This window comes from Oryctolagus cuniculus, chromosome 20 (genome assembly GCF_051225735.1).
Source record: "Oryctolagus cuniculus isolate XC-2025 breed Fujian yellow rabbit chromosome 20, ASM5122573v1, whole genome shotgun sequence".
In the NCBI taxonomy this organism is placed as follows: Eukaryota; Metazoa; Chordata; class Mammalia; order Lagomorpha; family Leporidae; genus Oryctolagus; species Oryctolagus cuniculus.
The window spans coordinates 43,858,858-43,883,975 of NC_142886.1; the positions used below are offsets into that span (position 1 = coordinate 43,858,858).

At 57.4% G+C, this 25,118-nt stretch overlaps 1 protein-coding gene across 4 annotated transcripts; it reads right to left on the bottom strand.

Moving 5' to 3' along the window:
• Positions 1-7,556: 7,556 nt before the first annotated feature.
• On the bottom strand, positions 7,557-20,344 carry SERPINA12 (serpin family A member 12). Of its 4 annotated transcripts, XM_017339143.4 has the most exons (6): positions 20,111-20,299; positions 18,352-18,483; positions 14,529-15,182; positions 12,679-12,949; positions 9,586-9,733; positions 7,557-8,018 (listed from the first exon to the last, which is right to left on the bottom strand). In XM_017339143.4, exons 3-6 carry the CDS (start codon positions 15,160-15,162, stop codon positions 7,830-7,832), a joined length of 1,242 nt encoding a protein of 413 aa, XP_017194632.1. In that variant the 5' UTR covers positions 15,163-15,182; positions 18,352-18,483; positions 20,111-20,299; the 3' UTR covers positions 7,557-7,829. The 4 variants fall into 4 exon arrangements, with proteins under 4 accessions (XP_017194632.1, XP_002723166.1, XP_008249523.1 ...); XM_002723120.6 differs by lacking the exon at positions 18,352-18,483 and having other exon boundaries at positions 14,529-15,179; positions 20,111-20,344; XM_008251301.5 differs by lacking the exon at positions 18,352-18,483 and having other exon boundaries at positions 20,111-20,339.
• Positions 20,345-25,118: the final 4,774 nt, after the last annotated feature.

Genomic DNA, 25,118 nt, shown 5'->3' on the forward strand with positions numbered 1-25,118 from the left:
GGAAGACAGGAAAATCCAGGCAACCAAATTATAACACCTGATGTCCAGCATACAAGTAAAAATCACTAGACATTGTAACAACAGGAAAATGTGACTCATGACCACGAGACCCATACATAACTGAGATTGATCAGATAAAGTCTCTAAAACATCTACTTAATATACGCTTAAGCAAGGAAAATTTTAATATAATGCAAGAAAAATCTAAGCTATAAAAATTAAGCAGGGGCTGGCACTGTGGCACAGTGGGTTAATGCCCTGGCCTGAAATGCCAGCATCCCATATGGGTGCCGGTTCGAGACCCGGCTGTTCCACTTCCCATCCAGCTCTCTGCTATGGCCTGGGAAAGCAGTGGAAGATGGCCCATTCCTTGGGCCCCTGCACCCGTGTGGGAGACCCGGAAGAAGCTCCTGGCTTCAGAATGGTGCAGCTCTGGCCATGGCGGCCATCTGGGGAGTGAACCAGTGGATGGAAGACCTCTCTCTCTCTCTGCCTCTCCTCTCTGTGTAACTCTGACCTTCAAATAAATAAATGAATCTTTAAAAAAATTAACCAAATTGAATTTTAGAGATGAAATATTAAATACCCGACCAGGTTTAAAAGCAAATTTAGTACTGGATAAGGAAAGACCAGTGACCTTAAAAACATAATAAAGAGACTGGTGCTGTGGCATAGAAGGTTAAGCCTCCAGGGCTGGCATTGTGGTACAGTGGGTTAAAGCCCCAACTTGCAGTGCTGGCATCCCATATGGATGCTGGTTCGAGTCCCAGCTGCTCCACTTCTGATTCAGCTTGCTGCTAATGTGCCTGAGAAAGTGGCGGAAGATGGCCTTGGGCCCCTGCACCCACGTGGGAGACCCAGAAGAAGTTCCTGGCTCCTAGCTTCGAATCTGTGCAGCTCCGGCCATTGCGGCCATTTGGGGAGTGAACCAGCAGATGCAAGACCTCTCTCTCTCTCTCTCTCTCTCTCTCTTTCTCTGTAACTTTCAAATAAATAAAATAAATCTTTATTAAAATGGAAAGTTAAGCCTCTGCCTGCACTGCCAACATCTCATATGGGTGATGGTTCAAGTTCCAGCTGCTCCACTTCCAATCCAGCTCTCTGCTTACGGCCTGGAACAGCAGCAAAAGATGGCCCAAGTCCTTGGACCCCTGTATCCATGTGGGAAACTCAGATGAAGCTCTTGTCTCCTGGCTTTGGCCTCATCCAGCTGGCCGATGCAACCATTTGGGTAGCAAACCAGCGGATGGAAGACATTCTCTCTCTCTCTCTCTCTCTCTCTCTCAAATAAGTAAATAAATCTTTAAACAAACATAAGAACCATGCAAGCTGAAGGCAGCAAGCTGGAAAAAACAGCACAGCCCCAGGGACCTGCTGGACAATGTCAAGTGGTCCACCATCTGTGCCGCACGAGTATTAGCCCAGAAAAGGAGAGCGGGGAACAGAACAGGCTTGGAAAAAATCAAAGGCACAGAGATTTATGACTTTCTGTGAACTGTACCTACATAAAAGCCCACTGAGTACTGTAGGATTGAGTGAGCTCAGACCGCCCTTGCCCCGCTGCTCTGGGCACTCACTCATGATTCTTCTTGGGCACCCTCCCCAGAGTCCTTGCTGTGCTGTTGGCCCCGCATGACTGGGTCTCCCCCAGCCCCTCCCTGTACAGACACCTGGAGCAAACCGCAACCATTCGCCTTCTCACTGTGTGGACGCCCTGGACTTCCTCCAGGGCAGAGACGGGGATCCCATGGATCCCATGCAGAGAGAGGAAGGAGAATGGAAGGAGACTGTGAAGTGGGGGGTGGGGAGGAGGGCTGTGGGGGGCACCCTGGGGACCCCGGGGCCAGGCCCTGTTGACTCAGCCACACCCGAACTTCGGTGAACGTTTCGCCGGTTATGAAACACACGGAGGCATCCTGCAGGAGTTTGGGTTTTCCCAAGCTTGGTTAACTGGGTTCTTATTAAAATTCAAACCTCCAGGCCCCTCTGCCGCTACCGGATCAGAATTTTTAGCAGAAGCTAAACCCTGGGAGGATGGAAAGCCGAGCACTTCCTCCCTCTCTCCTCGCCCCAGAGACAAGCCCTTGGGGTCACCTCCAGCTCTGAACTCCTCGTTCCTGGAAACCCCAACTTCTCTCTCTCCCCGATTCTCGAGCCCGACCCTCCCAGAGCAACAACAGAACGGGACGTGGCGCCCCCTGGTGGCAGGCAGAACCCTGGGCTGGCATTTGGCCCAGCAGTCTAGATGCTGGTTAGGGCACCCGTATCAGAGGGAGTCCTGGCTCAGCTTCCTGTTCTGATTCCAGCTTCCTGCCAGTGCACATCCTGGGAACCTTTGGGCGATGGCTCAAGCACTTGGGTCCCTGCCACCCACACGAGACCCAGGCTGAGTATTGGCTCCTGGCTGCAGCCCCCCTCCCCCCCCCACACACACCGCCACCCAGCCCCAGCTGCTGCAGGCATCTGAGAAGTGAATCAGTAGATGGAACCATTCCTCCCCCCACTCAAAAGAAAAATAAATTAATGGAGCCTTGTCCCGAGTTGTCCTCCTCACGGAGCCTCTCCTGCTACTCCTAGACCTTTCTGGACTCTTCTGGCTGCGGGCTCTCTTGCCTTCTGCACACAGCCTATGCTTCTGCCCCATTGCTGACTTCATGGAGTGTGAGAGGCCAGAGCCACGCCATGACAGGCTTCTCACAAGACAAAGAACTGGCTGGGTCCAGGACGCTTCCGCTGTGCTGAAGCCTGACACCGGACAGTCCTTGGTCCTTGGCCCAAGGTCGTGGACAATGCTGCTGTGATGGAAGCTGACGAAGGCCGCACGGGAGCTCCAGAGGCTGTCTTCTCCGGGTTTCTGGACGTCCAGCATTGAAATGTAAAGGCTTATTTAAAAAGCAGCAGCAGAAGAAAAGACCTGCCGAGCTCGGAGATCAGGAAAACATTACTGTGACCTTGGCCCAAGACCTAGGATCAAGGGCAGTGACTTCCCGGAGTCCAGGGCCTCTCAGCCTCAGGCAGCTTCCCGCCAGGGTGGGGTCTCGTCCTGTCTTTCTGGTCTCTCATTTGCCACCTTGTAGTCGTGCTAACTTTCCTTTCAGCAAAGTCTGGGGCAGGCAACCGACTTGTCGAAACTCAATCACAAAATTGATTTTTGTGTGTGCGCTTTACTTTCTATTTGTGGCCAATTTTAATAGTTTTCCATATATAACTGAAATGCTGGGTTTTTTTAAGCATGAGCTGTTTTAACGGTAGCGCTTCATTAAAAACGCACCACGACTCACGATGGTTTCCACTTAGTTTTGCAACTTTAGGAAGGTGTGAAGGTGATCTGCTCACTGCAGAAACTCGACTTCAGACTTGGAGCTGTGACCCTCTGCATGGCTAGGGAGACGGGCACGAGAGCCTGGTGCCGCAGAACTCGGCCGGTCCCCGGGCTGAAGGCGGGGCGCCCACACGCTGCAGCGGGCTGTGCTGCGGGGCGAGGCTGAGGCTGGGCCAGGCGGCTTTGGTGCACTCTGCTCTGTGGCATCGTCAGCTGACGGTGGGCTTGCTGGTGGAGGAGCAGCCGTTCCAAAGCGATGAGGATCCAGCCGCAGTCACCAGCTTGGCTGGAATCCCCGGAATGGAGCATTAATGGGGATCGGCTGCCCACAGAGAAGGAGGCCTTGGCTTTGAGCTGCTGCTGTGAACCTGGGCTGCCCTGGCCGGGCAGGGCCTGAACAGGCCGTAGGAGACATGGAGGCAGCGGGTCACACAACCCTGCACCCCGCGTGCCCGGCGCCCATCTGTCCTCTTCACCTTGGCTTTGACAGCTATTTAGCAAGTGGCGGCTACATCAAAGGCACATGGGCTGCCTGGCTGGCAGCAGCTGCTTGATACATGTTTCTTTGTTGAACAGACGAATGCGTGGGGAGTGACCACGTGGATAAAACTTCACAGCCAGCTTTGTCGTATCCATGAAGATCCAGGGTAGAAGGAGCTTTGGGATCACCCAGGGCAGCTCCATCGTTGGTGCCGTGGGGAACAGCGCCCGGGAGGAGAAGGCATTTGCCCAGCCACACGGCCATGTCTGGGAGAAGCAAGGACGAGGGCTGGGGTTCCTGCCTGCAACCCCCCTTGCTAACACATCTGTGCGAGGGCACGGCAGCGGCTGCAGGGCGGGCCACGTTTTGGGCTGAGTTGGGGCAGACAGGAAACCGGACTCCTGGCACTCCCTGCGTGCTGGAAGAAGCCAGAAAGCAGCGCCCCCAACCCCACCCTGAGAAGCGAGACAGAGGTTGTCTGCATCGTGTGTGCAGGGTCCGGCTTCCTGGGTGAGCCTCATCCCCTTCCTAGTCACCAAGTCCACATGAGCGTGGGCATCCCAGGGCCACGTGCAACACGGACTGTGGAGAGAGAACCACAAGATCTGCTCCTAGTGACGAGTGTCGCCTCCAACCCCGATCCTCACCGACACCCGGCACCCCAGACCCCCACCCTGCTCCGCTCAGTGCTCTCACTTCTTTCATGCACCTGCTGTTTGCTGCCCTCCTCTCTTTCCTACCTGAACCCCCACGAGGGAGGATCTCTGTCCGCTTTGTTCACTGATGAGTCTCAGGCCCCTGGGCCAGTCCCTGGCGCAGAGTGGACACCCAGCATACATTTGCTGTTGAACGGATGGAGAGGCAACTGGGTGGATGGACAAACACCAGCCAAAACTGTGCTGGGATTTGCACTGGGTCCTAGCTCCGTGGTCCTAGCTGTGGGATTTAGGGCAAGCTACCCAGCTCAGTTTCCTGATCAGGAGGTGGAGAGGTGGCACCCACCTGGAGCATTCAAGGTCAGGGGTTGGTGAGGGCACTCCCAGAGCACCAACTTTGATAGGCATCCAGCCAAGCGTGGGCTATATCAAAGGCAAAATCCATTCATTCATCCCCTTGTTTGTTTGTGAGGTCATTCGGTCCACAAACATGTGGCCTGGTAAGCTTTCAGAAGTGGGAGTTAACCTTGTGGAAGGAAGCAGTGGGAGTTGGGGTGGGAGGGTAGGGGGAACAAGGAGAGTGCCTGGGCAGGGTGGGGCAGCAAGGAGGCAGGGCGGCCCCACCTGCAGAGGCAGGCACAGCAGAGCCCTGCCGGCACAGCCATGCCCCCACTGCAAGCCACACCCCCGCAGGCAGAGCCACACCCCCATGGCACAGCCACAGCCCCGCAGGCCAAGGCAGGCATGTGTCTTTCTTCCCAGAGAGGGAAACTTTGGACCAGGGTGTCTGGACAAGGGTGAGGCAGTAGCAGCAGTCTTTGTTTTGGGCAAACACACGTTGAGCCTGCGATCCGTGACATGCATGGTCTGGGTGCAGGGGCACAAGGACGCCCCGTCTGCTATCAGATGGACACACCTAAAACTCACAGGTAGGCTTGAGTTGTTTTCCAGTGCGACAGGACACCTGTGACCCATCACGTCTCCAGTTCAAGGTCCTGTCGCCCCTGGGGCCCAGGAGGCTCCACCCCCCTCTCCAGCCTCACGACCCACCCCCTCCCGCCTTACATGGTTGCTCTGACAAAGTCAGTCTCACTTTACTTTCTAATCCGTGCCACCTCCCACCTCAGGGCCTTTGCACGTTCTATGCCTGCTGCCTGGTGAGCCTCCCTCTACTCCCATCCCAACTTTTTCTCCTTATGTGTGTTTCCTTTTTCCTTTTCAAACTGGAATTTATTTTTGTAGCAAAGAATGTAAACGTGGCTATAAGGTAGGAAGTCATATTGAAAAATACTGAAGATGTGCAGCACTCATTTTAAAAACAGAGTTAACCAGAAGGAAGGTGAAAAAGCACAGGAACGCGGGCCTAACTTCAGTCCCAGACCGACTGGGATGGATGTGCCCCGAACACCCTGGAGAGCTCCCAGCCGGGCACTTGGCATTAACAGCCACAGTGGAAAAACAGGCGGGTTCCTGGCCTTTGGAACTGGCCACAGTGTCACATCCTTGGGGCCCTACACTGGATCAGATCCTCCAGTCGAACTGTGCCAAAGCAGGGCGTGGCGGCTCCCTCGTGTGAGCCGTGGTCATCTTTCAGTGAGCACCACTGCTCCCCCGCCCAGGAGCCCAGGAAGGGCACAGGCCACAGCTGTTTGCACCGACAACCAGCGCAGGGAGTACAGCTCCCCGATTCACTGCTGAACGCAGGGTGAAGGCCCTTCGGACCCACCAGACACCCCCACGCATGGACGCGCTCTTGGCCGGCCGCCTGGATGATGCTGAGGTCTCCATGGACCATCTGGAGAGCAGCTCGTTAGAAGACAGCTGGCCCTGTCGGATGCAAGCCAGGCAGGGCAGGTGGAAGCCGCCAACAGCCGGGCGTGGGGTCCCTGTGATCTCCGGAACCCCCAGAGCTCCCCGGCCCCAGCTCGTACATGTCCTGGCTCCTTTCAGCAGGTGCAGCGGCTGAGTCACGTGCCCAGCTCACTCGGCCGCTGCTTGGCTGCTGTGGCTATACCGTGTCCCCAGGGCGAGTCGCACACTTGAGACCACCACTCACGGCGCCTGTGTCCTCTGGTGTCTGCCCCACACCTTCCCTCCGCCAGGGCCGGGGACAGTGATGGCCCTTGGCTGGGATCCCCTGCCTTCTGCCCGCATCTGTGGCCCTGGTGAGGGCCCCACTCTTGTCCCCTGCACCCACTCTCTCAAAGCAGAGCTTTCTCGGGGTTCCATATCCCAGTCCCGCACTTAGTCCAGGACTCTGGCACCCACACTCAGCCCTACCTCCTCCCCACCAGGCTGCAGGCTGCAGTGCAGGGCCCTGGGGAGCCCAGCGGGGAGGGAGCACGGGGCCCTCACTGGACAGGACTTGCTGACGGGAACCTGGAGACGAGCCCAGGCCAGGGGTCCCCCCTTCCAGCCCCTTAGCAGGGGCACTGGGCACGGCTGCCAGTGGCTCCCACGAGGCCATAAGGAAGCTGCTCCACCTGCCTGGGCCTCAGTTCCCACATCTGACACCGGCTGTCCCCACTGGCTGTCCCCACTGGCTGCCTGCAGGGTGGCTGTGACCAGAACCAGAGGGCCCAGGGGCCAGAAAGGCTACACAGCAACTCCACGCCAGCCGCGCCGGCTCAGGCTTCTGCAGGCCAAGCCAGCTGGGATGCCCTCCTCTCCCAGCACCGGAAGAAGTCACTGCAGGACCCAAAGGAACCCTCCAGGGGGCCCACCCCACCCTGGTCCCTGAAGCAACCCCAGGAGCGCCCAGGGCCCCCTGGTGGTCACAGGCAGACCCTGCAGGCCCACTTGTTCGGGGGCTGGAGCAGGGGCCTCCTTTGCTCTTGAGAGGTTCAAACCTCCTTTGTCAGCAGGTTCAAAGCCAAGCACCTGCCTTTGGCAGCAAGACAGGGGCCCCGGGGCCTCCTTCCTGTACCTGAAACAGCTGGAAGTGAGCCCCAGCTGCTACTCCAGGAGAGGCCGCGTGGCTCCCCCCAGGACCTCTCGTCCTGGGATTTGAACCTGGGTCTCTCTCCAACCCCAGGAACCCTTGCTGTGGCTCACAGCACCCCCACCCACCCAGGCTACCCCCTGTCAGCCAGCAGACTTGGGGGGCAGGAGTGCTTGTTTATTAAATCACAAAAGCCCTCAGCCTGCCCAGGGAAGAGAACTCCATCGGGGAGGGGTGGGTGGCGACAGATCCTGACCTTGGAATGACATTGGAAGGAGAGCAAGCGAGAAGCCCAGAGAGGACGATGACGTCCTTGGGTGGTTTCTGAATCGAATCTGAATGTGCCTGAGCCTCGCTCCCCAGCAGATGTGCACCCCACTCGGGCCCAAGCTGCAGCTGGGTCCACAGGCTGCAGAAACCCCTCCTTGATCACTTGCTGGGGTCGGCAACCCTTGCCAAGAAGATCATGGAAGGTGTGACCTTCTCGTAAATCATCATCAGGAAGGGATGGTTCATCCTGACGCTTAGCGGCGTCTCCATGGGCAGCGTCTCTGCTCCGGAGCCCGCGGCCCCCTCCGTGCCCTTCTCGTCCATCTGCAGCTCAGCCTTGTGCACCGCCTGCAGGAACAAGCGCGTGTCAGTGCCCGCCAAGCCGCTCGGAGGCCACGGCCCAGGCAGGGAGACAGCACGGGAGTGACCTGGCTGCTGCCAGCCACCCTGGGCTCTTGGCTCTTCCACTGTCATTGCTGAGGGTGCAGGGGCACACCAGCTCTGGGGGACATGGAGCAGGCTTGGCTCAACTTCCTGTGAATTTCGGGGAAGCTCCAACGGGGGTCCTGGCTGGGCTCTGTTGAGCTTTGCCAGATGGGAGGGAGGCAGCTGCAGCCCGGGCCCACGTCCGTCACCGCCAACAGGTGCTTAAGAGGCAGCGGGGTCCCAGGTTGCCTGTTCAAGACAACTCAGGCCCCAGAGCCACCCCAGAGGCAACACCTGTGACCAGGTGACCGGAATCCTTCCATGAAATCCAGCGATGGGAACGCAGTTCAGGGAGCTCTACCAGGGAGACTGTCAGCAGCGGCCCACAGTGGCGGCCAGCACACCCGTTACAGGGAAGCAAGGAGCCGCTGAGCTCCGCCGGCCTGCGGGGAGGGGAGCTGGCACGCACGGTGGGCAGCAAGTCTGTGCAGGAAAACTCAGCGCCCAAAGGAGCTGCTAACTGCGTTCTTCCTCTTGCAAAGGGGAAGACAAACGCTGAAGCTGCCCCGGATACGGCGCGGCTGGCTGGGCTGAGCTGGGCTGGGCTGGGCAGCCTCGCTTCATTGCACGTCCAGGTCCAGGCGGGCTTGAACCTGCCCTTCCCCCGGACCGTACCCGGGGAGCACACCGGGTCCACACCTCCAGCCCTCAGCCGTGCCGCTCCCCACACTTGAGGACGCCGCCCACACCCAGGTCTGCTTGCGAGCTGTCTCCCCTTCCCATGCCCTCGTGTGTCCAGGGCACGGCTGCTAGACAGGGCGCCCAAAGTTGGACGCAAGATAAGCAATGAGTATATTTTTGTGAAAACCTGCCCCATGCAATACTTGGGATGTACTTAGTATACTACAGAAAAAGTAGTCGCCCTAGGGGCGACAGGACCTTGAACTGGAGAAGTGATGGGTCACAGGTGTCCTGTCGCACTGGAAAACAACTCAAGCCTACCTGTGAGTTTCAGGTGTGTTATCTGAACTTGACATCGCCTGGATGTCTCTGTGTCTGGAGCCCTCCCTTCCATGGTCCTTTCTCGTCTTCCCAGTCAGACAGGTGCTCTGCCTGGCCCTAGGGCCTTTGCTTGCTCATCTCCTCATCATGTTTACAACTTACTAAGAAGCCCGTGGCCTTTGAGAGAGGCTCTGAGTCAGGCCCAGAGCGGCCCTCGGTCCAATCCATGAGCTGGGCCCTGACCAATGCTTGTCGCATTGAATCAGCTTCCGAAATAGCAGCAGGAGTTCTCCCCAGCGATCAAGACTGAGAGCAGGAGGACTGGGGTGGCTTTGTGGTTTGCTGGGGAGCACGGGGCTGGTCCGGGCCAGGGGTGGATTCGAGGCTGGCAGCTGGTGGGGAGAATCCTTGCTCGGACCGTGGCTGTGACCATGGGTCTGGCCCGGCCGTGGGGAGGCTCCCGGTGTTCGGGGTGGGGAGGGCTCACCTGGCCGACTTTCAGGCTGCGATGCGGGACGATCCTGGTGAGGTCCCCGTGCTCTTCAAAGATCTTGGTGATGCCCAGGTGTGACAGTGTCTTCTTCAGGTCGTAGGTGCCTTGGATGTGGAGCTTGGGCACGGACACGTCCACCACCCTGGCAGGTTGGAGGGGACGCGTGTGAGCAGGGGGCGCCTGCCATTTTCCGGGCCAGGCTCCAGGATCAATGATAAGCTTTGCCCTCCCAGCCCCAGAGGCCTCAGGTCTTCTCTCTCCAGCCACAGAACGGGGAGAGGCCCCTGAGCCCTGGAACCCCGGGATGCAAACACCTGTGCCCTCTGCACTCTGTCCCTGCCCCCAGCACACCTGCCTGAGTCCTCATCCACAGGAGGGGCTCCCACATGTCTGCCACCCCAGGACCCCTCGGCCGTAGTTGCCGGAGATTCCCCGGTGGCAGGCGTGGCCAAGAGCCCACCCTGCCCCAGCAGCCCTGATGCTGGAGACAGCAGGGCCCGAGGCCTGGAGCCGGGCAGAGCCACGCTCAGCTCCATCCCGGGGCTGGATGGCCTTAGCTCTCTAGGCCACTGGGTGAAAATAAGAGTGACCACCAAGCACCCACGGCACTAAAAGAGAACCAGAGTGAATGCATGGGAGGCGCTTAGCAGATGGGCAGTGAGCAGCCAGTGCCCTCCTGGCCCTGGGACTTGCAGCTTCCTGTCCTCTGGGCCCAGAGCCTGGGCCAGGCATCCCTGAGGCACCTGCTGGCCCTGGATTCTTGTCTGCCTGGACCTGGACACCATTTCTTCATTTAAAAGTATTTTTGTTTACTTGGAAAGCAAGGAGACACATAGAGAGAGACAGACAGGCAGAGAGAGCTCCCATCTGCTTGTTCTGTAACAAGCCAGGGCTGGGCCAGGCCAAAGCCAGGAGTTTGGAACTTAAGCCGTATCTCCCACGTGGGTGGCAGGGACACAAGTACTTGAGCCCTCAGCTGCTGCGTCCCAGGGTGTGCATTAGTAAGGAGCTGGACTTGAAAGTGGAGCCAGGACTCGAACCCAGTCCCTCCAACGGCAGGTGTCTTAACCACCATGCCCAGTGTCCGCTTTGGCTTCCCTTTCTTCTCACCCATCCAAGGACCTCCTTCCCGCCCCACTCACTCTCTGTCTCCCATGCTGTTTGTAATTGGCAAGTGTTTGACCATTCTTAAGAACAGACCACGTGCTGGAATTAGCTCTGTCTTCCAATCAAATCGAAAAATCTCTCTCTCGGCCCAAGTCACCCCTCAGGTTTCAGCCCGTTTCATTTCTTCCTGTTCTAGCAGAATTCTCTAGAGCTTTCTCCATTGTCTCTCATTTTCGCCACAACCCACTCCAGTCAGACCTCTGACCTCAACGTTCTAGCAAAGCACCTCTCTCCAGGGTGGCCACTAATGTCCAGGTCGCTACAGCCAATGGCCAGCAGCTTGGGGCAGTCGACCCCTTTACTTGGTGCACACCAACCCAAGTCCAGCCTTGAGGTCGCCCCTGGCCAGCCCCACCTCCTCGTCCATCTCTGGTGACCAAGCTGCCCATGGCTCAGCGCCTGGTCTCTTTCCCATGTTTGTTCCCTCGCTGCCCTCCTTCCCAGGAATCTCCTTCAGCCTTAAAGTACCATCGGAGGTCCAACTCCAAAATCTGCCTGTTCATTTATTCATTCATTCAGCGAGCATTTGCCAACAGCCTACTGACCACCAGGTGTTGTTCTAGACACTTGCCATGAATTCATGAACATAATAACCGGAGAAGGGAGAGGGGCACATCGGGGTGTGGGCTCCAGCAAACCAGCTGGAGGTTCTGTAGCCACTGTAACCACAGCACTAAAGGAGATGAAATCTTGGGCCAAGATGCGCCAACTGGGACTTCCGGGTAAAGCAGAGAGAAGGGCCCGGTGCCCTTGTCACTTTCTGACTTCTCTTCATCTGCCACACTCCTCATCCGCCCAGGGGCCACATGTCACAGCTGAGCTTAGAACCCAGTCCCCTCCTCCTGTCCCGGGCGGCAGACTCCGCCAGCCCTGGGAACAGGGAGGACAGAGGGTTCGTGCAGGGCTCAAGAGACAGCAGCCACCATGGGACATCCCGCCAGGTAGCCCCTGCCCCTCTCCCCGCCTCCACCCGGGACTCCATCAGAAGCATTCACGGGCAGAAGCTTCGGTTTCTGAGCTTGCAGCCAACCCTGGGTCTCAGAGACGTCAGGGTGTGGCCATGTGAACGCGGCATCAGCTCAGGCCTAGTGCCATTGCCAGCTCTCCTGGACTCCCCTGGGCGCCTCACAGCACAGGGCACAGAGAGGGTGAGGAGGGGTGAGAAGCCACAGAGCAGGCAGGAGGAATCCAGACACTGCCCCCGCCCAAGTGGAAACTGCTCTCTCCAGCTCACCCCAGCCCTCCCGGCCGCCGTAGCCCCTGCACCGCGCCAGGCCCTTGCAAGGCTCTGGGGTCATCTGTGCTGACCAAGTCCCCAGGGCTTACCTCCAACACCAGCCCTTAATGTTCAAAGAAAATCTATGAGCAGGCAAGTGCCTGTGAGGGATTCTGTAGGCTCGCCTGAAATCGGCTCTTACTTTATGTCTTCAGGGAAAAGCCCCTATGGCTTTGTCTTTCGCTCACAGCAGTGTCGCTTCCTTGGGACACGCCTCACTCGTTGGTTGTGGCAGCACCATGGAAAACACCACTCCAGTCACAATGAACAGCTCCCGGCTCCCTTCAACACCCCAAGCGTTTGTCCTTGCAATCTCCTTTGCCCAAGATCCCATCCTCCTCCCCCTTCTATATAGCCTGGAAGTCCTAGTTCAAACCCCACCTCCTCTGCGAAGCCCTCCCTGACACCACCTTCCCCCGAGACTCCATCCACTGTGCTCTCACTGTTTCCATGCAACCCCTCAGGAAGCAAGAGGTCACGGGCCGCCTACAGCTCGCCACCCAGTCTACGGCCCACAGCGCAAATTCCCCACGGGGCCCAGCAGAGGGCTTGGCCACGAGGGAAGCGCTCGGTGACTGTGGGAGGGGGCGGCAAAGAGAGGGGGAGGCAGAGGCAGACGCTGCCTGTGCGGGGCGCCCTCTTACCTCCGCGACATCAGCTTCTTCCACTTGGCGAAGATGTCCACGTGCAAGCCGTCCTCCAGGAGCTTCAGCTTGCCTTCGTCGGGAAGGATGAAGGTGGCTGTGATGTTCCCCTCGTAGGGCATCTCCAGGACGGTGCTGGCCAGCTGCTCGTCCCGGCCCACGTCGTACAAGCCCCCGCGCAGCATCATGGGCACCTGCACCGACCTGTTCCTGCTCACCATGAAATCTTCCTGTTTCGTCGCTTTGGGATCAAACTCATGTAGCCACCTGGCTTAGGAGTGAAGAAGGGCAGGGTGACGCGAGCGTCCAGGGGGAAAGAGGTGACCCCATCCCACTGGCCACCCAGATGCAGGGCAAGGGGTGTCAGGCAGGGACTCCGGGAGCCCCTGTTCTCATGCCATGACCTAAAGACTCCAGGTGGCGGGGACTCAGACCCATCCGTCGGTCCCTGGAGAAGCCAAGGCCAGGGCTGCTGGGCTGGGGGGAGCAGCCGAGAGCCCTAAACCCAGGTGCCTCTGGGGCCGGGAAAGCCCACAGATCATATCCTAACAGCAGAGGATGCATCGCAGCGACTGGGGGTTACCGGGACCTTGCATGAGTGGAGGTGCCTGACGTTAACGGAACAGGCCGCCCGGGGGCTTGCTGAAAAGCACCCAGACGTCCCCTTTCTGACCACAAGGATACTTTGAGCCCACTGGGTACGAGCTCAGACCTGCGTCTTCGCAAACCTGCTACCCCTAAACCGCCAACACAGAACCCTGAGTGCTTAGTCCCCAGTTTAAACCCGACTTCTCTGTTCTGAAAGAAGGACCTTGGAGAAACATTTTAATGTCCCTGGCCTCAGCACCCTTATTCGCAGGATGGGCTGCTCTGAGTCGGGACGAGGCGGCGTGGCTCGGAGCCGTGCATAGAACGTGCTGAGTGGACGCCAGTCGCCCTCAGTTCCGTGGTTTCCACTGTGGCTCCTGCTGTGGTCCAGGGAACACAGAGACTTGGGGGGATTGCAAATTACCCTCTGTGCTCTCTGCAGGGACTTAAGGCCTCAGGTTCTCATGATCACTTCTTTCCTCCATAGCACCCATGCCTGCGGATTCCGGGAGACCTGAACTCCCGTATTCAGGGCTGTGGGGCTGATGGTTCAGCAGTGAGCTACTCCTACTTACAAAGCCAGCCCATGAGAGTGAGGAATGGGCCCCTAAATCGAGGGGCTTTGTCCTGATTCTCACCTGTTTTGGCCAACTTTTGTGTACATGGGTGGTGTGTGAGTGCATCTGCAGTTGTGGGAGACGAAGTTTGAATATGGGTGTGTTATCCCCTCTTTTCCAGTCCCTGTCCCTCAGATCTGGGGGATCGACAAAATCTGATAAAGAAACCAAAGCCCCCCCCCGCCCCGCCCCAGAGTCCTCAACAAACTGCGCATTCTGTGGCCTGGTGGAGTGTGCACCTGAGGCCCAGGTGAAGAGGGGGCCCGTTCTTCTCTCATTGGCTGGCTTTGTAAGTAGGAGTAGCTCAATGAGCCTCTCTCTCCGCATTTCACTTTCCTCATTTCAGACACAGACAAGCACGCCACGGCTCCGTCCACGACCCCCGTCGTGCTAGGATCATCGGCGAGAAAGAAAGCGGGGAGAAGGATGGAGATGTGGCCAAGCTCCCAGCCTGTTCCCGGTGAGTCCCAGTAACTGCCTGCTGCATCCTGTGTCGCAGCACTGGTCTCACAGACGGACGCGTGGCGCTCCGAGAGGTTGCTACAGACGAACCTGAGGTCCCGGAGCGAGCACACGGCCAGCCTGGGATCTGCAAACCCGTTCTGTCGGTCGTCCTGCCTCCCATGCCACCATGCCGAGCCTTACCTCGAAAGAAAATGTAATTGGTGAGAAGCATCACCGTGCCAGGGTCTATGTTCCGGATGAGGTGGCTGATTCTCCCCTGCGTCTTCTCACTCACGTACTCATTGATCTTCTTCTGCGCCAGCTCCAGGTTCTGGAAGTCGGTGGGGACAGTTTCCGCGTCGTACAGGTTCTTGGTCTCCCTCAGGAACTTCTGCTGGGGCTGCAGCCTCCGGTCGATGAACAGAGAATTCCCGACTCGCAGCTTGATGTCGCGCTTCTCCTGGTTCAGCCTGCCCAGGAGGTAGTGGAAGCCCTCGTGCAGGTCTCTCTCGGGCACCTCCCTGAAGTTGAAGCCCTCCTTGATCTCCGCCAGCGTGGAGTCCTGGGCCCCCAGACACAGCATGGAGAAGGCCGTGGAGACGCTCAAGGGGGAGAAGAAGATGTTCCGGCCGGGGTTGCTGGAGGCCAGCTTTTTGAGCAGCTTGAAGCCGAAATCCATGTTGCGCCGGGCGAGCTCCTGGGCTATCCTCTTGCTCCGCCACCCCTGGGCCTGGCTCACAGATCCATAGCTCTGTCCATGGAGGCTGGGCTTCAGAAAGCCCTTCACGGAGAGGACGCCAGCCAGAAACAGGCCCAGGCCCAGGGTCAGGTTCATTGTCCTTGGAGATGATCCTGCTGAGTGGCAGACCTGAGGTTAGCGGAAAAGAAGCATCCAGGAGCACCGTTGCCCCTGCCCACTCGCTGTGGCCCCTGCCTGCTGCGTGGGAAGAAGCCGCGTCCCCACCGACAAGCGCAGGGCACGGCGGTTTCCAGGTGCCGGGGCATCCGTGACAGCAGGGACTGGGCAGGAGTGTCCTCGCTTTACCAAGGACAGGCCTGGACACAGAGGACAGCCCTTGTCCCGCACCCTCCCCTGTCTTAGGGTGATGGTGTCTCGATCCCCCCCCCTGAAGCTGCTCCCCTCCCTCCGCTGGGCCTCAGTGCCCCAGGCCAAGGAGCAAGAGTTCCCCAAACTAACTCAGGTCAATCAGCATCTTTCCCAGGCAAGGCAGAGCCTCTAACTGTGGGTGACTAGGTTAGTGATGCAGGCCTGAGGCTGATCGTGGCCCCCACTTCCACTCAAGGAAGGAGAGGAGGGGGGTGGAGAGAGAGAGAGAGAGAGACAGAGATGAACAGGGACTTCTGACGACATCTTTGGAGTCCCTGGGTCAACTTTTGCCTAATGCCTGCCGTCTTGGCTTGGATGGAACGCCCTCCAAGCTTCACGTGCTGGAGGCCTGCCTCGGGCCGCCGTGTGGCGGTGGAAGTTGGCTGTTTGTGGACAGCATCTCGCAGCAGAGACCCAGGAAGCTCTCGTGGGAGCCTGGGTTAGTTCTGGTGCGAGGGAGTTGTCCTAGAGGAAGCCTGAGCCCCGGCCGCCGTCTGCCTTCCCGTCTGCCTGCGAACACCCTCTTCCTCTCGCAGACTGCTGCCGCCGGCACTCCATCCCCAATGAGGCTGCACAGAGCCAAGCAGAGGCCAGGGTTTTGCCCTTGAACCTCCGGGACTGCGAGCTAAATACTCCGCTTTCCTTTCTAAAGTTATGCTGTTTTGCTATAGCAACGAGAAATGGACTAACCCACCACTCCATCTCCCAAGTCTTAAGAGCTAACAAATTTCCCTTTTGGTGTTGGCTGCTTTGAGTTCGTTCTTTCTTTCTTTCTTTCTTTCTTTCTTTTTTTTTTTTTAATTTCCTTGTGGCCAAAAGATTCTGATGGATTTGCCAAAATCAAGCCCTTTTCTAAGATCGTCAGTCTCTAAGTGGCACATGCCCGCTGGCCGAGAATCCTTCCCCAGAGCCCTGCCAGGGAGGGAGCAGGATGATGTCAAAAGCCAAGTCTGACTCCAGGGTGCTGCTCCCACCACGCTCTCGGCTGGGACACCTCCCATCAGCACCGTGAGCCCTGGGCAGACCAAGTACTCTCTTCCCTGGAGCCCCGCCCTTAGCGCCACAGAGAGTGGACAGGTGTGTGGTCTGCTAAAGAGCCAGAATGCTGTCTCTCACTGGGCTTGACGATGCCAGGGACTTTTAGACCAATTTATAGGCAGAATCGGGCAGGTTTCTCTGTCTGATTGCATCGCTCATTGTGTTTTTTCTCCCTGTAACTGGCACCTTTCCACGTCTGGAGTCCACGGAACACAGTGAGCCCTTCAACAGTGAAGGCTGCTCCCACTGCTTTAGATGAGGTTGCCCAGGGCCATGGCCTGAGTCTGGATTCGGGTGTGTGGAGGGTGTGGCCTTAGAAGCAGCCCATGGCCAGTGCCACAGCTCACTAGGCTAATCCTCCACCTGCAGTGCCGGCACACGGGGTTCTAGTCCCGGTCGGGGTGCCGGATTCTGTCCCGGTTGCCCCTCTTCCAGGCCAGCTCTCTGCTGTGGCCCAGGAGTGCAGTGGAGGATGGCCCAAGTGCTTGGGCCCTGCACCCCAGGGAAGACCAGGAGAAGCACCTGGCTCCTGGCTCTGGATCGGCGCAGTGCGCCGGCCGCAGCAGCCATTGGAGGGTGAACCAACTGTAAAGGAAGACCACGGAGCAGGCCCCTCCTGGCGGACTGAATGAACAGGTGAATCACCTTGCGCTGGCCTGGACCTCGCAGTGCCCGCCCCCCCCGTCCCCAAATTCTGTGCCTCCACCCTTGGAAGCAAGGCACAGTAGATGCAGCTTTGTCACGGCTGACACAGGACTTCAAGGAGTTCATGGGACTGTGGCCACCGCCCCGTGTGCTCCAAGCACCCACTCTCCTTTCCCCTCCTTTCTGCCCACAGTGGTCAGCCCCGCCCTCTGGCAGCCCATGTGCCCTAGGAACAGGGAGGGCCCCATGCGCAGCTCAGGGAGGTGCTGACTTACGGACAGCGATCTCAGCTCCCTGTTGGTGACTGAGTCCAGAGACAGAACCAACCCAATCGGGGCAAGCCCTAGGACTCAAGTGACCTGATGGGGTGAATTTCAGGGCTGCCGGTTGGAATGCTGGGAGTCCTGGGCGAGGAAGTGTGGCAGCCACGGACTAAGGTGCCACCAGGGAAGTCACTAAGACGAAGCCATAGCAGGAGGTGGGGCAAACAGGGCTTTGTAGAGACACAGGAGCCAGGGCTGCCGCGAAAGCTGAACCCAGAGCCCGCCCTACTTCTAGACTTTTCCATGGTCAGCACCCCGAAGCCAAAAGCATTTTCACAGATGCCAGAATCCCCCCGCCAAGGCCAGGACTACAAGTGACCAGGAGTCTGGTGCTGTCACCTCCCCTTCATGGCCACACGTCACTCCGGAAAGGACTTGCCCCAGCTGAACCAAGGTGTTCTCTAAGCAGCCCGCACGCTGCTTGGAGATAAAAATTAAAAACCACTGGTGATGCAAAAGGAAGTCTGGGTGAGAATAGGTTATACGAGAGAGATTCACGCAGGATGCTTCAAATACACACACAAAACCAGACAATGGACAGCCCGCACTCTCCGGGCTCCATGGGCTGGAGGTTTACAAACATTGCCTGGATTAAAAGCGGTGGAGGAGTTGAGATGCGTCACTCAAGGAGCTGATAGCGCGCTCTCAGCGGTGGGTTTGCCAGCCAGCCGGGGTGCACGGCTGTTAGGTAAGCTGACGTAGGCTGTGCCCAGCAGGCAGCAGGGCGGGGCAGAGCCAGAGAGGGAAGGGAACTGCCGGAAGCATTTTCTGAACTGTACCGCTGCTAGCTGTTCACCGCAGTCACCCCTCCCCCACCCCATCCCCGTGCCAACACCGGCCCCATCCTGGGCCTCTCTACCTGTCGGCACAGGCCCTAAATTGACCCAAATTTGTCAGATGGGTTAGATACCTGAGCAGGCTACTTTTTTTTATTCCATCAATTAAAATAGCTGAGTGACTGGTTATTTCCCAATCAGTTGCCAGCTTGCTCTCCGGCGTTGGGCAATTCTGTGCTGGTTTCTGTAGGTCGCAATGTGTGTATCTGGTAGTCACGCAGAATAAAAGCAATTCATTAAATGAAAATAAAATCAAGAAGAAAGAGAGCAAGACAGAAACTGAGCCCTGTGGGGAACCCATGGGCTGACAAGGCTACGACCCCGGCACTTCCGTTTGGCCCTGACAGCACTGGTCCCTACTCGTTTGAGAAAACAGTTTCCTCCTCTTCCTTCCTCCTGAAGACAGACCTCAGCCAGGGAGAAGCCCTCTGGACAAGGAGCACCGGTGACCTCAAGTCACTGTGGAGCTGGTCCCAGGGGGGCGGGGTCCCCTGGCGGCCTCTCTCCCTGCCGCCCCGCAGGCTCTGTTCTGAAACCCTGAGTCACTGGAACCCCTTCCCAGAGTGCCCAGGAGAGGAGACAGCAGATCCAATGACCAGGCCATCCTGAATCCACGGGGTTGCCCGCAGGACCACGGAGATGCCCAGACAGCAGGTGCGCAGGTCCCTTCCGTGAAGTGGGGAAGTGCCTGCGTGGAGCCGGCACACCTTATGTAGACTCCCCCTCCTCCCGGTGACTTACAGAACCTGACAGCATCTCCGTGCTGTGGACGGAGTGATTACACTGCGCTGTTTAGGGAATAACCTGTACGTGTTCAGTTACAGATACAATTATTTTCCCCCAGATAAAGTCGTGCTCCCTTTGGTCAAAGCCACAGACTGAGAACCCCCAGGTACAAGTATTCTCAGTGACAATACTCACTATTCTAGAAAGTGCTTCCCACCTGCAGCCAGCAGTTGGGGGAAGCATAACGCAAAGCGGTGGAACACACAGGGTGCCACGGAGCTGGGCGTGATGTCCGGCGCCTTCCACTGTGCACCTCAGAGGCCCGGTGCATGGCCGTCCTGACGGTTCCCTCTCCACCCCCACCGCTGTGACACAGCTGACCCACCAGGGAAGGTGCTGTGACCCCTCCTCAGACCCAGGGGACCAAAACATTAGATGCCCCACGGACGCTCTGGTTCACCCTGTGGGTCTCTCCCTTCTGGCTTTTAAGGACTCCTTGGAGTCCTTGCTGGGCGCCAGGCTGGGCACTTGCACCCTGGGCTGGGAACGGCCACGACTCTGGAGCAGAGCCCGGAGCTCGCACTCCTGGGAGGCCACGCTCACCGCTGCCCCTGGATGTGTCCAGCCCTCAAGAATCCCCAGCTCCTCGCCTGGCCCGATGCCATTCTCTCCAATGGCTTCCACTTGCGCCACTAAGGGGGACGCCAAGACCCAGAGGGGCTCAAGCAGGAGGCAAGGGCACGAGTGCTTCAGTGACAGCCCAGAGTGGGGCCCCAATGGCGACTGTGCAACACGCAGGGACCAGGGGATCCGGCCTCACCTCTCCGTGCTGCCGCGAGTGGGTGGGCACAGCCCTGGTCATGGGAAGGGGAAGATACACAAACAGCCCGCGGGCCAGGCTGACTCCGGCCAGAGCTGAGTCGGTGGTGGGGCGGGGGCTGTCTTATCTCCTGAGACCACCCCATCCCCACCCCACCCCCAGTTTCTCCTCTAGGAAAAAAACAGAAATTAGTCCTGGAAGGGAATGCGAGTCTCCCCAAAGATGCCCAGAGAACCCCAGGGGCCCCCCAGAATCAGAAACTCCTCCAGAATCTTTGCTACACCCACCTCGGCACCGGGTCCTGCCTCGAGCAGAAGCTGGTACTCACAGCGCATGCGGGAGAAGTTGCCAGCCGGCCCACTGGGTCTGCCCGTCTCGCTTTATGCGCTAGGCCGCCATGGTGTCGTGGAGGCGCGGAGCAAAGGCCAACAGGAGCAGCCGGCCTGCGGGGGCCAGCGGCCGAGGTTCCAAGGAGCTGGCTGCGCTGCCTCCCTGGGGGAGATATGTGCTGGCCGCGCCCACTGGGCGGGGGCTTCCCTAATGAAGTCCACTCAGATCTGTTGCAACTGCTGTTTCCCAACTGCTGCCTGGGTCTGAGGGGCTGGAACCCTCTGCTAGGGACCAGCCCGGAGCCCGACCTTGCCCAAGCACCGCGCCGCCGCCTCTGGGGAGGGGTGGGGCTGCGCACTGCAGTTCCTGGGGGTCCTTCCTTTTTACCCCACCTCCTCCTTTTCTGCTTCACATGCGCCCCAAATGTCAGCTCTACCCCTTAGCTCCAGTGAGTCCTGGGGAAGAGGGGCAGAGGACGGACTGCAGTTTCTGGTTGGCCTCAGAGGAGCCGGCCGCGCGCTTCGGCGTTTGTGAGCACTTAGCAAAGTCACTGTCTCCCGCAGAGTTGTCCTGCTGCAGGGTAGGCGGCTTGCTCTTCATTTTTGTTTTTTTTTCCTCCTTATGTTTCTGTATTTTTTTTCCAGACTGTCTTTCAGGAGCAGGTGTTTAGAATTCATCTTCAATTTAATTTTTAAAGATTGAATTGATTTAGAATTAATTTTTAAAAATTGAGCGTCACATGCGACTGTCATCTTCGGTCTCAGCACACAGAAGGAGGCTGGTGATGTCTGAGATCTCCCGACGCCTTGGACAGCCTGGCGTGGAGGAGCGCCAAGCCCCTGGGCCTGCCTTGTTCCTACTCAGTCCCATGAACGCCAGTGGGCAGAAAGTCGCTGGAATATTCCTTGCCCGGAAAGTGGTGCTTCCTAATGGCTACTGTGCAACCACAGCACCACGCGGGCCCCGGGACACACACGCGTGGGCTTTTCCTTCCGTGGGGCTGCTGCTCTCGTGCTCTGCACAGCAGGTGACCCAGGGGCTTCTGGGAAAGGCACCCCTGGCTCACTCCCCAAAGCTGCTTCAGCCACCAACTGGTAGAGTCACGGCCCAGACCATGGAGGCCATGGAGACATAAGGCTTTGAAGTTGCTGCAATCAGAGAGCTGCTGACCGGCGTCCACCCGCAGCCCGGGGAGCAAGGCCTGTCTGCACGCTGTGTGGCAGCAGACACGAGCCAAGAGGCCTGGCCGCCCAGCTCTGTTCACCAAGGGGCTGCAGGCAGGAAGGACGGACGGGCAGGGGTCTGATGGGGGCCGAGGCTGCAGAGGTGGAGCGTGAGAGCCAGCAAGGCGGACCTGACCCAGAATCTGCGTCCTGGGTTTGAACGGAAAAATCCGGCCCACTAATGACAGGGTGAGGCCCGTGAGTCTGAGGCCCACACCTGCCTGCTGCCCTAGACGCGTTTTGCTCCAGGACAGACTGCCATGGGGGAGACAGGCAGGGAGAGGCCGCGGTGAAAGATGAAGGCAGGAGCCTGTACATGCATCCAAGAGGCTGCAGCCTGGGGCCAGTGCTGTGGCACAGCAGGCCAAGCCACTGCCTGCAACGCCGCATCCCATACGCGTGCCTGTTTGTGCAGCCCTCTTGGCTGCTACAACACTGAACTTAGGAAATCGTGGGCGTGGACTTCATGGCCCAGTGAGTTAAGCCGCTGTATACGATGCTTACATCCCATTTGGGAGTGCTTCTTTGAGCCCTTGCTCTTCTGCTTTTGATCCCTGCTACTGCATCTGGGGAAGCCTCAGAGGATGGCCCAAGTGCCTGGGCTCCTGCACCCATATGGGAGATCTGGATGGAGCTCCTGGCTCCTGTATTTGGCCTGGCCCAGCCCTGGCTGTTGCAGACATGAGGGGAGTGAACCAGTGGATGGAAGATCTCTCTCTCTGTCTCTCTGCCTTTCAACTAAAAAAAATTGGATGTATTTATTTTTCTTTTTTTTAAATTTTTTGACAGGCAGAGTGGACAGTGAGAGAGAGAGAGAGACAGAGAGAAAGGTCTTCCTTTTGCCATTGGTTCACCTTCCAATGGCCGCTGCCGCCGGCGCGCTGCGGCTGGCGCACCGCGCTGATCCGATGGCAGGAGCCAGGTACTTATCCTGGTCTCCCATGGGGTGCAGGGCCCAAGGACTTGAGCCATCCTCCACTGCACTCCCTGGCCACAGCAGAGAGCTGGACTGGAAGAGGGGCAACTAGGACAGAATCCGGCGCCCCGACCGGGACTAGAACCCAGAGTGCCAGCGCCGCAAGGTGGAAGATTAGCCTAGTGAGCCGCGGCGCCGGCCTGGATGTATTTATTTTTAAAAAGATTTGCTTATTTATTTTAAAGTCAGAGTTACACAGGGAGAGGAGAGGCAGAGAGAGAGAGAGAGGTGTCTTCCATCCGCTGGTTCACTCCCCATGGGCTGCAATGGCCAGAGCTGCACGGAACTGAAGGTAGGAGCCAGGAGCCTCTTCTGGGTCTCCCATGCAGGACTTGGGGGCCATCTTCTGCTGCTTTCCCAAGACACAGCATGGAGCTGGATCGGAAGTGGAGCAGCCGGGACTCGAACAGGCACCTATATGGGATGCTAACACTTCAGGCAGCGGCCTCATCTGCCATGCCACAGCACCGGCCCCTGGATAAGTCTTAAACAGATACTTTACAAAAAAAGGTATTCAGATGACAGCATCTAAAAAGGTGCTCAGCATCATCAGTCATCAGTAATATGCAAAGCAAACCTCCATCAGTCCCCACTGCGCCCCCACCTGGACGGCTACAGTGAACGAGATGACAGCAGCAGGTGCGGGGCAGGTGCAACTCTTACACTGGGCGGGGCAGGGGGTGGGGGGAGGGAGGGGCAACCTGGCACAAAGCTCTGGAAACTTGCTTGGCAGGAGCCGTGAAAGAGATTTTTGCTTACCCCATGACCCACCAGTCAGGCCTCAGGGTCTGTCCCCTGCAGAGGCGAGTGTGTGGATCCACAAGGACATGTGGGGAAGTGTTCCAGGTGGCTTTAGACACCAGCCCAGAGCAGAACCAAACCAAATGTCCACGGACAGTACCATGGAGAGAGCGAGCGAGCGAGCGAGTGATTCCAGTGCCGTCCCAGGTTTAATCTCCATGTTTCCTGGTGACTTCTCCCTTGTGTTGTTTGCAAAATTCACAACTGATGCTCACCACAGGCAGCCACAAGGACCAGTGATCCTGAGTGTGAGAGGCTGCAGAGCCCAGCTCACATCAGAACGCATCCGACCTTGTCTCGGAGCAGCGAGGCGGAGGCTGACTTAACCACCCAGCCCGGCTGCGGCATCCGTCTCACAGTACCCAGGGTTGAGTCGTAGCTACTCCACCTCCAGTGCAGCTTCCTGCTAATGCAAAAGGCAGCAGATGGTGGTTCAAATATATGAGTCCCTGCCACCCACATGGAAGACCTGGACGGAGTTCCTGGCTCCTGGCTCCTGGCTCCTGGCTCCTGGCTCTTGGCGTTGACTTTGCCCAGCCCTGGTCATTGCAGGAAATTTGGGGGGTGAGGGGTGAACCAGCAAATGGAAGATCTCTCACTGTCTCTCTGCTTTTCAAATAAAATGAAAATTAATTAATTAAAACTAAAAAACTGAGTTAGTGAAAAACTGTAACTATTCACTGAGTCCAAGCTTCAATTGGGGAACCTATTAGGTAATTATAAATCAACAGATTATTTAAATAAACAATTAAGGAGAAAATTAACACTTTAGAGTAATCTTGAGGGGCTGGCACTAGGTTGATTCTCTGCCTGTGGCACCGGAATCCCATTTGGGCACCGGGTTCTGGCACCGGGTTCTAGTTCCAGCTGCCCCTCTTCTAGTCCAGCTCTCTGCTGTGGCCCAGGAGTGCAGTGGAGGATGGCCCAAGTGCTTGGGCCCTGCACCCCATGGGAGACCAGGAGAAGCACCTGGCTCCTGCCTTCAGATCAGCGTAGCTCCGTCCATTGTGGCCATTTGGGGAGTGAACCAATGGAGGGAAGACCTTTTTCTCAGTCTCTCTCACTGTCTGTAACTCTACCTGTCAAATAAATAAATAAAAAAAATAAAGTAATCTGGAGCAAGATCCTGGGTTACCCTGAAGAGATTTTAGTATAAAATGCTGAAAGCTTCCCATGTAAAGAACCTAAGAAAATAAGTAAGGTTAGGTTGGGAATGACATAGAAGCCCCGGGAACGACACAGAAGCCAGACCCCATGAAAGGAAGCACAGATGTGCCGGTCCCATGGGGTATCACACCTCGACAGCATGCACAGACAGGACAATGACCACATGGACCATGAGTGCAGGACAGAGAGGGGGCGACCTCACACGTCAGGACGTGCACCTGTGCATCGAAACCTGCAAGTGTGTGTGTGTGTGTGTGTGTGCGCGCGTGCACGTGCGGTGGGGGCTTTGACTTCCTGCCTCTCATTCTCTTTGTCTTATTTTCTTCTGCATCCGTATTCCTGCAGACCAGGGCACTTTGACATGCTATTATATATCCTAGAGCTAATATATATTCTTTTTCACAGAAACTTTACAAGTTGGGTAAGACTAGATCCATTTTTAAAAGATTTTTTAAAATAAGATTTATTCATGGGGCCAGCACCGTGGCATAGCAGGTAAAGTCACCACCTACAGTGCCGGCATCCCAGATGGGCACAATCCCAGCTGCTCCACTTCTGATCCAGCTCTCTGCTATGGCCTGGAAAAGCAGCAGAAGATGGGCCCCTACACCCACGTGAGAGACCTGGAAGAAGCTCCAGGCTCCTGGCTTCAAATCTGCCCAGCTCCAGCCATTGCAGCCAACTGGGAGAGTGAATCAGCGGATGGAAAATCTCTCTCTCTCTCTCTCTCTCTCTCTCTCGGCCTCTGTAACTCCACCTCTCAAAAAGCAAATCTTTAAAAAATAAGATTTATTCATT